We start from the raw sequence: 13,835 nt of genomic DNA on the forward strand, positions 1-13,835 counted from the left end.
CTTTTATCCTCACAAATATTGGTCATTGTTCGCCTATATTTTATGCAAACTTCTTCATCCTTATAAATTTATAGTTTTACCTGTTTGATTCAATTTGACAGCATTTACACAATTTACTTGTTTATAATTATATAATTCACTTGTAAATAACATTTATACGATTTACTTGATTATAGTTTCACCTATTTACAATTACACTACTCAAATTTACAACATTTACACAATTCACATATGTAATGAAGTTAAACATACAAAATTTACATAACATTATGTACTGTTTAAAGAACATCCTTCACTTATAAAACATAATTTACAGATCATAGAATATTTAAAGTCCATCCAAAATTTAAACTCATAATGTGTATCCTTAAAGTTTGACAATTCATACAAATTTACATTAATTATTCAAACTAAACTCACATAATTGTCCATTGCTCGGTCATTGAGTCCTCGTCAGCCAACACTTCACTGACTGATGTCTCTTCAACCTTCATCTTTTCATTGGACTTTGTACCATCTGTGTTTTACGGTGGCTCATTTTCATTCTTTGCCTTCCTATCAACTTTCTTTTTGGTACCCTTCAAAGCTTCCTTCATGTGTCCATAGAATTTGATCATACGCTTCATGTACTCTATGTCATCTTTTTGATTAAAAGGTTATTGACAAACAACTAACTATAACTTACATTCTAAAGAATTGAAAAAAATGACATATAAACATGTACCTGCGTGAAGTTCAATTCTCAATTTTTGCCCAAGTACTGCATGTACAGTATGACAAATATACCATAATCATACATGTAACAATCATATGCCAAGTCAAGAACATGTGCATCCCAATTGAGTTAACAGACATATGCAAAGTAATTATCTGTTTTGTTGTTGACAAAAAGCAAAGTAAACCTTAAACATAGTTAGCAAACACACATCGCAAACAAACATATATATCCATAAAAAAAACTGAATATAATAAATCCTAAATGATAAATATAGTAACAAATATTAAATAAAAGATAGAAAAACATACAAAAAATATCCACAACAACAACCAAACACAAATATGCATGAGTCTATTAAATGATCATATCTACAAAAAAAAGGTTCAGAATAAACTAAAATAATATATATTGTATGAAACTCACATTTCAACCTAACTGAAAAAGTCGATGAGAAAAATGACATCACAATGTCGAAATACGATGCTAAAAAGCAATCTGGCTTCTCTGCAAGGGAAGATGAACAATATTGAAGGTTCTCCAAGAAAAATATGATTCTTTCTAAACACAACTGAAAAAAAAATTGAATTTATATGTGACTCAGCAAGCATGCAAAGTTACCCAGGTTCACATGCTAAATATTTGGGTGAATAGCCAAGCATTTATGAATCTTCTTGTTACTAAAAGAATGTCTGCACACTATCCCACAAATTTAGCATCACATATTCGACTTCAATCTAGTATTTGTGAAGCTACGAGGTTCAGTTATACCGTAGGTTCACAAATATTTTAATGTGAAATTCATGAAACATATGAAGATTAAGTAGAATATTTGCGAGGTTACGAAGTTAAATTTAACAAGAGATTCACACATTTTTATGTGAATTTTGTATTATATATGCAGACTTAATCAAGTATTTACAAAGTTTCGAGGTTTGAGTTTAACAAGATGTTCACAAGTATGATTACGTGAACTTCATGATATCCTTAAAAAAAAGTGTGAACAGACATTTAAGTGAATTTAGAATAATCAACGAATAGAACGATATTTCGTGTTAATTTCATGAGTTTTGAATATGTTACGAATAAAAAGGTCCTAACAAAATTGACTATTTACAATTTTGGGCATAAGGCAGATTTCAAAAATTGTGAGGCATTTTGAAAAACATGTCATTTAATAAGGGCATTTTTCATAAATTTATCACCTATATCAACATTAATTTTTTCCCTTACAACACAGTGAAAATATTACTTCGACGCACATTTGAGTTTAAAAAACAAGTCCTAACTGACTGCTGCGAACAATAAAAAAAGAATTTTCTTCGCAACTACTTTGCTAGCTACAGATACATTCCTAACTTGACCCGATTGGTAACAAGACGTGATGGGGACTTTAGCTTTCTGTCCTTGTCATGGTCAAAGTATCACCACTACAGCACAAAATACCCATGCTTCACAACATATCTCATTGCACGCACTAATGCAGTAGTAGAGACCCGCACTTCATTCATATTTCTTACAAAGTGGTACCCTCTTTCACGTCTCTCTCTTTCACGTCTCTCTCTCTCTCTCTCTGAAGACACATAACAAGACACAAGTTCCAAAACTTTGGTAAGAAGATTGAACAAAAGATCATTCAGCAGCAGAACAGTGGATCCTAGACACTTTTTTTAATTCCCTGCACTCCTTTGATAGGACTGAAACAACCCCTGAGCTACTCCACCTTCTTTGCGACACCCTTCTCTGCATGTTTACTGAGGAGCTTTGAGGTAGAGAACTCGGCATCGTCATTGATAAAACTCCATGAAAGATACGTGAGAGGGATCGTTGTTGCATGCCAAAGTGCATGGGCATCAACATATCCTTTGTATGGGGGGAAATCGTATCTCTCCAGAAGCATAGCTAGGCCACCACCAAAAACCACTGTCCACAATTTCAGACGCGATGGATGACGGGTTATACCAGCCCACACAGCCCACAGCAGTAGTTGTGCAATGGCCATGACGACACATACCTTCATATTCAGGCCTACAAAAGTTGATGAATTAATGTATAGTAAAATTAGAACATATGTTGCAGAAGCTAAAGAGGTCAATGACTACAAAGCAAATATATAAAAGGAAGCCGAGTTTGAAGTGAGTTTCAAAAACCACTTCTATCTTAATTGGTATGACCATCTAAAATTGGTTGAATAAAGAGCAGAATTTAGATAACTCGCACAATTCAGTAGGGTTCCTAACTGCATAATTATGTTTGACGGGCTCAATGAAGTTCCACACCAATGGGTGTTGGGATTCCCAAGTTCTGCTGAGACTCGATGACTCAAGTAGAAGTCAGAATTGCTTCAGTTCCTAATAACCAGAAGCTGCATGAACCAATGGACCCGTCAATGCAAACAAATTTTCCTCAAGAATCCGTGTTCAATAACTTGTGTCTGTGTGTGTGTGCATGCCAAAATATCCCCTGCTTCTAGTGTAGACTAAAAAGTAGTCAGAATTGCTTCAGATCCTAATAACCAGAAGCTGCAAGAACCAATGGCCTGTCAATGCAAACAAATTTCCCTCAAGAATCTGTGTTCAATAACTTACGCGTGTGTGTGTGCAGGAAAAATATCCCTTGCTTCTAGTGTAGACTAAAAAGTTTACTATTCTGACCCTAATTCATAAAAGTTCTAGATTGGTGTCACATATTGGTTGACATTTAACAAGCATTACATTCAAAATATGCGAAATCCAGATCACATGTTCCAAACAATGCTAAGACACACAAACACAAATGAAAAAGAAATGCATTTTTTATAAACATTGAATATCATTAGTTAATACCCACAAATGCAGTGAGCCGCTATGGCACTTTTTTGAGTTGAGGTTGCAAAGCATGATAAACTTGTTGATGTCCAGTCAGTGCTCTCTCTCTCTCTCTCTCTCCAGACATGGTAAACCTTTTATGATGTACATGTACAACTATGATGTACATGTGCAAGAGAACACGTGCACATACATGGAAGCTTACAAGTACATCAACATACTAATGTATGCATGGAGACACTACTAGCACATGTACCTACATTATAAAGATGCCTATGCATAAAAGCAATAAAATACACATCCACGTGTTAGACAAGCATATCAGATGAAAAAAAAAAAATCACTATAACAATTGTGGCTTAAAAACAAAAGGGTGAAAGTCATGTAAATACAACTGAAAGGGAAAGAAGCTACATACAAAAATCGAAAAGGAAAAAAAAAACTGAATCCTCAAGAAATAGAAATATGTAATCCTCAGAAATTATACAAGCTAAACAGTGTGCATACCTTCTGAAAGCATAAAATGGAAAAGATGTGACCTTTAAAGAGGATTTCTAAAACCACAAAAACTTGATGGTCAAGAGAGACAAGAAATAACTAGAGCTTCCTTGGGAATGACTACTGATAACTACGATTATGGAGGGTGAAAAATGATGGAGCTTCAATATCCACTTCAGTAATGAAGACGAAAAAGATTCTCAAACCAGCTGAGCCATAAATTCATTGGTCAATAAATTAAAAAAGCAAGCAATGTAAACAATTATTAAGTTCACATACCCTATATAGTAACCTAACTAGCAGACAGCACGTCAACTTGAAACATGTCCAGCAAATGTTATGAAAATAGCAATTCATTGTCCTACATAACAGTAAGTTAGCTACTATCTAAACGAGCACTCTCCTTGTTAAGACAAGGAAGCTGTACATGATAATTCAAGTACAAGATTTTGATGATAAACAATTGGAACAACTAAAGCAATGAAGAACGATGAAAAGAATTGAAGAATTCGTTGAAGAATCTGTGAAGACAAGTGCGCAAATGTAAATCTCTTTAAAAGTCTTAGATTCTTATAAGAGCATTACTTTGACAACATATCTTACATGCATTTCACCTAAAAATGCTTAAGAAAAACTTTTCTAAAAGAACCATTGGCAAAAATCATTTTAAAAAGCTCGTTATCCACATTTTCAGGTTTATCAGTGGACCAATAGACTCATCAGTCGACCGATTTTTCATTCTTTTTTTTAGAGCAAAACGTCAACTTTCTGATTAGTCGACTAATCGACTCTTAGTCAACCAACAAAATGTTCAATTTCTGAAAAGTTTAGCAGGGGTCGACTGAAAGTTTTTTCAGTCTACTGATGATTTTCATCAGTCAACTAACTTTTCTTTAGTCGACTAAGTTTAAAAAACCACAACTTAAATTTGTTCGGCTAGACACAGTACGCGACTGACGATAACAGTCAGTCTGCTAATGTTTGATTCCAGTTGACTAATAACTATTTCAGTCGACTAATATAACCGTTTTCTGAAACTTTCAGAAGTTGCGTTCTTTCATTTTTCAAATGTTTTTTATTGTTCAAAAACCTTTGTTTAACACTCCTTTGTACCACCAACGTCTTGAATTCTTTAGCTATAAATAAGAATGAAATCTACACTCAAAATCATCAAGAAAAACATCAAATTCTTTGTTTTTTTTACTCCTATTAATTCAAGTATTTGTTTTCTCACTCACTAAGTATTTTCACTCTAGTTTTTCACTCCAATTCCTTCTGTGAGTTAGTAAAATTGAGAGTTGAGTATTTCAACAACTTTAGAAGCCTATTTCACTTCATTTGCATTCACAAGAAAGGCTCGTAGGTTAATTGTAAGTTGGTTATTTCAACTTTTTTGTAAAAGGACAGAGTCTCCTTGGTTTAAAGGGTAAGTTTGCTTTCAACAAAATTGTTGCTAAAAGTGGGGTCGGTTTTGGTCTGTTTGATTTTGTGGTGACACAAGTGTGATACTGGAAATCTCAAGCGGGTTTTGCTTGAGGACTGGATGTAGGTCTGGAAGACCGAACTAGGATAAAATTCTTGTGTTCTTCGTATGTAATTGCTTTGCAGTTTTTAAATTCCTTCAAATTTCAAAGACGAAGATTAAAAGCACTATTCACCCCCCTCTAGTGCTCGTTGCATCAATCCTACAGCACTTTCATTTGATATCAAAGCAAGAATTGCTATCTTTTGATTTTAGCATCATCTAGCATGGCAACAACATCGTCTTCTCAGCACAAAGAAGGATGCTCATCAGTTCGTCCTTCTCTTTTTGACGGAACAAACTATGACTATTGGAAAGTAAGAATGACAATATTCCTACAATCCATGGATCTTGAAATTTAGAAAGTCGTTTTAGAAAAGTACTAAGCACCATCAATTGATTTCAGCCTATGAACTGATGAAGCAAAGAAGATTGTTTCACTCAACTCCAAAGCTATGAATGCGATATATTATGTCGTTGACAAAGTAGAATTCAATCGTATATCTCAATGTTCCACTGCAAATGAAATTTGACACTCTTCTCGTGACTCATGAGGGTACGTCAAAGGTAAATGAATCTAAAATTGCTTCTTTAGTTCATAAATTTGAGTTATTTAAAATGAAGCAAAACGAGTCAATTTCTTACATGATAACTAGAATAACTGATATTACTAATACTCTTAAATCCCTTGAAAAAGAATATTTACAAGTGGATTTAGTTAGAAAATTCCTAAAGTGTTTAACTCCTGAATGGGAGAAAAATACAACAGTAATAGAGGAAGCCAATGATTTAAACACCCTCTCTCTTGAAGATTTAGTTGGTAATTTGATGGCATATGAAGTTCAACTTCAAGATAGACAAGAAGAAGAACCATAGAAGAAATCTCTTGCATTTAAAGTCACTTCAGACTCTGAAGATGAAGATGAAGATAAAGATATTGCCCTTATCACTAGGCAATTCAAAAGATTCATCAAAATGGGAGATTCCAAAGAAAGGTGAAGAAAATTGAACCATTAAATTCTGATGAAGTCAAGTGTTTCAACTGCAAAAATGCCAGACATATCAAAAGAGATGGTCCTCTTCTCAAAATCAAGCTTAAGGACCAATTCAAGAAGAAAAAGACATTTCAAGCAAGTTGCGATGAAAGTGACTCTTCTTCCGATGTAGAATCAAATAAAGAAGTCGTCAACATGTGTTTTATAGCACAAGAAGACTCGGTAAGTCAATTTAATTATGATGACTTATTAGAAACTTTTAATGATTTATATGCTAAATGTAAGAGTCTAAGTTCTAAAAACAAAGAGTTGAAAACAAAAAATTTGACTCTTGAATCTAAGAATAATTTATTACTTCAAGAGATGGAAGATCTCAAGAAGAAAAAACTTTTCTCAAGCATCCAAGATAAAAGAAATTGGCATTAAAACCAATGTCTTACAAAAAGAGATATCTAGTTTGAAAGAAAAATCTAATGATCTTCTCTCTATAGTGACTAAGTTTACTAATGGTCAAGAAAATCTAGAAAAACTTCTTGGTTCTCAAAGATGCTCGGTTAACAAAACTGGATTGGGATATAGTTTCTTTGATACTCAAAATAGATCAAATTATGTGGTAAAGAATCAAAGTTAAAATTCTCAATCATTGGTTCAAAGAACTCAGTTTTCTAGACATGTATATCATGGTAGAAACATATCACATCATGGTACTTTCAATGCATATAAGCCTAGACATGATTATTCATCTTATCATTTTAGAAATGCTAAATCATTTTGATAGAAAGATTAATTATTCTCAAAGGAAACCAAAATCCAAATGGATTTGGGTTCTTAAAACTAACTCTCATGGACCCGAAAATAAAAAAGGGTAAAATGCTTTGTCTTCCAATTTTGTTGTAGGTACACAAAATAAGGAACAAGTGGATCTTGGACAACGGATGTTCCAAACATATGACTGAAAGGCCAGAGTTATTTTTCACCCTTCAAAGTAAGGATGGAGGAAGGTGACAATAGTAAGGGAAAGGTAATCGGTATTGGTAATCCAAAATTTCTCTTGATAGAAAATGTACTTTTAGTAGATGGATTAATGCATAATTTGTTATCTATTAGTCAATTATGTGACAGGTTTTCTCGTTTCTTTTGAACTTGATTTATACTTAATTTCCGATTCTTGTTCTAAAAAGATCATCTTTAAAGGAAAAAGAAAGAACAATGTATATAAATTTTATCTTGATGAGTTACCCACCTTCAATGAAAAATGTCTTATTACTTTAAATGAAATTCAATGGTCATGGCAGAAAAGACTTGGACATCTTAACTTCAAATTAATTTCTAAGTTATCCAAGAATGATCTCGTTAGAGGGCTACCTAGAATATCATATAAAAAGAATCATTTATGTGATGCTTGCCAAATGGGTAAACAAATCAAAAGTTCTTTCAAAGCAAAAGATATAGTTTCAACAAATCGTCCTCTTGAACTTTTGCATTTAGATCTATTTGGACCATCTAGAATTCAAAGTTTGAATGGTAGTAAATATGCTTTTGTTATAGTAAAAGATTATTTTCGTTTTACTTGGGTGATTTTTCTGAAAAACAAAAATGATGCTTTTTCTGAAATTTCTAAACTCTGTAGAAGAATTACAAATGAAAAATCTATCTCTATTATTATTATTCGTAGTGATCATGTAGGAGAATTTGAAAATGAATCTTTTCTAAAGTTCTGTGATTTACATAGAATATCTCACAACTTTTCTTTTCCTAGAGCAGTTCCCCAAAATGGAGTTGTTGAAAGAAAGAATAGAATATTGCAAGAATGTGCTAGAACCATGCTTCAAGGTAAAAATTTACCAAAATACTTTTTGGTTGAAGCGGTAAATACAACATGTTATGTTTTAAACCGCGTTCTTATTCGACCATTTTTACATAAAACATGTTTTGAATTGTATTATTATCGTATACCAAAGATCTCTTATTTCAAAAATTTTGGTAGTAAATGCTTCTTGTTAAATACCAAAGACAATCTTGATAATTTTGATTCAAAATCAGACGAAACAATATTTCTTGGATATTCTTCTAGAAGCAAAACTTTATTAAGATGACAAGATATGGTTCTGGATCCACGTTTGGTCCAGATCCATATATTATGTTTTGTATTTTGCACATACTTGTATTTTATGTCTATAACTAGGGATATTATTATCCATAATGTTTTGTAAAGTGTTGTATATAATCAGAATTTCTAGGTCACGATGAATGACCATTCTGCGTAGCCTCTTGTCTCCTCTCATCTGTCTTCTGCTGATAGTGAAAACGTGGCTGAAACTCTGAGTTCAAACATGGTATCAGAGCGGGTTGAATCGATCTACGCCCATTGAAGGTTGGTCATTTACTCTTCCCTTCTTCTATTTCTTATTCTTCCTCTCTTCTCTTCTTTTCTGTTTCACGACAGATATGTTTTCTCTTCAAATCTGGGTCCCATCTAATCTACCTCTCATTCTTCTTGTTTTTTTAAGGACAGATCTGATCACGTCAGATCTGGTGTTGTTCTATTGTCCTTCATTCACGTCAGATCTGACCACGTCGTTTTATTCATTTTTTTTGTTCTTATTCCTTCTCACTAAAAGGACCGCCCTAAAATCAGATCACATTAAATCAGATTTTTTTTTCTTTCAAAAATCTGATTACCCCTGAAGCAGGTTCTTTTCTATACTCGTTCAATCTCTCTAATCTCATCCCTCACTCAGCGCACAACCCTATCCTGCATTCCTTATTTCTCCCCTTATATTTCTTATCTAGTTTAACAGTTTCTCATATAAACTGTTTTGATTCTGCATATTATTACTGTTGATCGGAATTTTCTCTAGCTTGCATATTATAAACTGTTTGATGTCAATTATTTTTTTTTTTTGAAATCACGTCAGCAATCATTCTGGTATATTGGGACTTCATAAAGACCCGTGCTACGGTTCTGATACATAACCAATAATCAGAACTCATTCACAAAAAAAAAGGGTGCACAACATAGGGTCAGAACTTAAAGACATCTGAAAGTTCCTCTTTTTCAATCCATAATTGAAAGATATGGATTCGTCCTATACCCATTCTGGTCTTTCCTCTAGCTTTCTAAGTCAACTTGTCTCTGAAAAACTCAATCATTCAAATTTCTTAACCTGGAAACGACAAATAATTCCCTTCATACGAAGCCAAGATATTTCTGGGCATCTAGATGGATCAACTCTCGCCCCACTTCAATTCATCACACAGGAAATACAGGATGATAAAGGGGTTGTCTCATCTCAGATTCTTCAAAATCCTGACTTCACCGTTTGGATAAAAAGAGACCAAGCACTAGTCACATACATCACCTCTACTTTATCCCAGGAAATTCTAATTGCAATTCCAGACGACTGTTCAGCCGTTGAATTATAGAATATGTTGGCTCAAACCTATTCTCAAATGTCGGAAGCAAAAGTTTTATATCTCAAGCGAAAATTTCAATCGTTAAAGAAGGGCACCATGTCTGTTATGCAATATCTAAACAAGGTAAAAGGCATCACAGATCAGTTGGCTCTTGTTGGATGTGCAATCTCAGAGAGAGACAAGTTGCAACAAGTTTTAAGCGGATTGGGAGCAGATTATCATGTTCTTGTCACGTCCCGCACATGCTTGCCTGTTTTACCTAGTTTTGAAGACTTACGGGCTAAACTTTTACATTATGAGATCAGTTTGAAGACTCTTTCTGATGGTGATAACGGGCAATTTGACTCACAAAATGTTTTCGCTACTAGGCTGGTATATGGACAAGGTCGTGGTAGAGGAAATAATCATCGCGGAGGTAGAGCTCGAGGACGATATGGTGGACAAAGGGGACGTGGGTTGCTTCCTACCCCTAACATGGCTCCTAATGCTCATGTAGGAAATCCAAGAAATATTCTCACATGCTTCTTCTGTAATAAAAAGGGGCACATTAAAGTTGATTGTTGGTTCAACCCTCAGAACAACCCTCAGAGCAAAGGCAAGAGTTCTATTATTCAGTCAAACAGGCAAACTGGTGGGAGTAAATCTAGTGGAGATGTGCAACAACTTTTATTGGCAGCCCTTTCAAAGATGACGATAGCATAAAATGACCAGGGAGTATGGTATATAGACTCTGGGGCAGCTACCCATGTCATAGGGGATGCAGGTAAACTCTCAGACTTATCTCCTTATTTCGATAACGGCAGTATTGTCACTGGAGATGGAACTCATCATTACATTTCTCACGCTGGGAATGCCATAATACCCTTCTTAAATTCATCCATAAAACTGTCTAATGTTCTACATGCTCCTAATATAAAAAACAACATTATTTCTGTCTCCAAACTTGTTGATGATACATATTCTTTTGTCGAATTTACTCCCTCTTCTGTGTATGCCAAGGACCTTCAAACGAGGGAGACGTTCGTTAAAGGGGAGCAACGAGAAAATATGTATATCTTCAAGGAAGATCCTTTTGTTCGTGTTTCTGCTCCTGTCATCTTGAAGCCTTCGTTGGAGTTCGATGAATTCTCTTCTAAATGTCTTCTTAGTTTGTCTAAATGTAATAAGTCAAATATTTGACATAGTCGACTTGGTCACTGTAGTTCCTCTTTTATTAAAAAACTTGTAAGAGATAATCTTATCTCCTCATCTAGTTTGAGTCCTATTTTTAGCAATGAGAAATGTTCGAGTTGTCAATTGTGCAAGAGTCATGTTCTTCCTTTCAATTCAATTAATAAAAGAGTTTCAAGACCTTTTGAGATTATCTACTCTGATGTATGGGGTCCTGCACCTACTTGTTCCCTTTTGGGTAGCCGATATTATGTTGTTTTCATTGATAGTTATTCTCGTTATACCTGGATATACTTCATGAAACATAAATCTGAAGTTCCTCAATTGTTCAGAATGTTTCATGCCTTTGTCAAAACTCAACTTTCGTCAAATATTATGAATTTTCAGTGTGATGGGAGAGGTGAATACACTTCAAATGACTTTGTTGTTTTTCTTCGAAACAATGGTATAAGTCGCAGAGTTTTCTGCTCGCACACACCGCAACAGAATGGTGTGGCCGAACGGAAACACCGCCACATTGTTGAGAGTGCGATGAGTATGTTGCATGACAGTCATATTCCTATTGAGTTATGGGCAGAAGCTTTTCACTCGACGGTTTATATTATAAATCGTTTGCAGATGGTCATTTTAGCAAATAAATCTCCTTATTTTAGTCTTTTTGGGCAGTACCCTGATTATGATAATTTACGTGTTTTTTGTTGTGTTTGTTATGTGCACATTGACAAATCATTAAGAAATAAGTTTCAGGATAAAGCTTCTAAGTGCAGATTTGTAGGATATGCGGATGAATATAAGGGATATCGTTGCTATGAGCCTCTGACCAAGCGTGTTAAGATCTCCCGAAATGTGATTTTTGAAGACCAGAATTTTGAAGATGGGCATTCTTTCCACAATACACATCATGGTGTTGAAGTTTATTCTCCATGGCTGAATATCGAGTTGTTTGCTAACATCGACGGAGAGTGTTCATCTGATTGCACTGGTGCTCCCATGCCTATTCTTGTTCCGGATGAAACCACTTGCACAACTCAAATTGAGATTGACAATTTGCCACCCAAGGAGATTGAGAAGTTTTCAGGACCAGTTTATACGAGAAGAGCAGCAAAAACTACTCTCACCGTTACCGATGTGATTGTTGATGAACCTGAAAATTATTCCTTTGTTAGGAAATCTGAAAGAATTCGACACCCAATTCAAAGATGGGTTAGTTATGATAATTTCACTCTGGATTTTCAGTTATTTTTGTCACAAATTGAAAAGCAAGATGAACCTACTACCTTCTATCAGGCAGTCAAGTTACACAAGTGGACAGAGGCAATGAATGAAGAAATAGAAGCGTTGCATGAATGTCAAACATGGGAAGTTGTTCCCCGACCCAATGATAGGAATATTGTGGGGTCTAAGTGGGCATATAAGATCAAGTATAAACCTGATGGGAGCATTGAACGACATAAAGCAAGACTTGTTGCACGTGGTTTCACTAAAAAATATGGCCAGGATTATGATGAGACTTTTAGTCATGTCGTCAAGATGGGGACAATTCGCATTATATTATCCCTAGTTGTTCACCACAAATGGACATTGAGCCAGATGGATGTGAAGAATGTTTTCCTTCATGGAGCCCTTAAAGAAGAAGTTTATATGGAACAACCACCTGGATATGCAGAAGGAGATCCTAAAGCATATGTCTACAAATTAAAGAGAGCTCTTTATGGTTTAAAACAAGCATCACGCTCCTTGTTTGATAGTTTTTCTCTCAAAGTTCAGAATCTTGGTTTCTGCAGATGCACTCTTGATCACTCACTCTTTATATTCAGGGACGAGCATACAATCACATTCTTATTGATTTACGTAGATGACATAATTATCACTGACAACTCTTGCAGTCATATCCAGACAGTCAAGGAATTCTTAAGTTAGCATTTTAAAATGAAGGACCTTGGAGAACTGAGATACTTCCTTGGAATAGAAGTTGACAGGAAAGACAATGTGTTGACCCTGACACAACATAAATATACTCTTGACTTGTTAAGTAGAGCGAGAATGAAAGATTACAAGCCTTTAGCTACTCCCAGCTGTTTTACAGCAGAAGTTGAGCTCCAACGAAGGAGACTTATATGATAATCCCACCAGATACCGAAGTATAGTCGGAATGCTCCAGTATCTTACCTTCACTAGACCTGACATTGTCTATTCTGTACATCAAGTATCTCAATTTATGCATGAACCTCGAACTGGGCACATAGATGCAGTTAAACGGATATTGAGATACTTAAAGGGTACGATGGGAGATGGACTTGTTTATAAAAGGAATCTTATAGATAATGGGGCTCATAAATTTTTTATCTATACTGATGCGGACTGGGCAGGAGATCCAAATGAGGGAAGGTCAGTTTCAGGCTATTGTATATTTCTTGGCAGCAACATTGTGTCTTGGAGTAGTAGAAAACAGAAGGTTGTTGCCAGATCTAGTACTGAGGCTGAATATCGTTCCATGGTAGCAGTCACAGCAGAAGCGACGTGGGTTAGACACTTGCTAACAGAATTGGGTGAATCTATCTCAAGATCATTATTATTGTGTGACAATCAATGTGCAATAAATATTTCTTTTAATCTCATTCATCATAGTCTCACTAAACATATCGAGATAGATCAACATTTTGTCAGGAAAAAGGTTGAAGAGAAAGAAATTGAGCCATATTATGTTCGCA

General features: G+C 34.8%; 1 protein-coding gene across 3 annotated transcripts in view; it reads right to left on the minus strand.

The window, feature by feature from the left end:
- Positions 1-238: 238 nt before the first annotated feature.
- Positions 239-13,835, minus strand: part of LOC149845084 (uncharacterized) — a 39,671-nt gene continuing 26,074 nt past the window's right edge. Inside the window, exon 5 of one of the 3 annotated variants that reach the window (XM_089995494.1) lies at positions 239-631. In XM_089995494.1, the coding sequence (XP_089851620.1) occupies positions 525-631 (107 nt within the window). In that variant the 3' untranslated portion in view covers positions 239-524. Of the gene's footprint in view, positions 641-2,128; positions 2,744-13,835 lie in introns of those variants that run through there. The other 2 variants (XM_089995493.1, XM_089995492.1) reach the window with 2 other exon arrangements.

Source organism: Nuphar pumila, chromosome 2 (assembly GCF_984573655.1).
Source record: "Nuphar pumila chromosome 2, dmNupPumi1.hap1.1, whole genome shotgun sequence".
Taxonomy (NCBI): domain Eukaryota; kingdom Viridiplantae; phylum Streptophyta; class Magnoliopsida; order Nymphaeales; family Nymphaeaceae; genus Nuphar; species Nuphar pumila.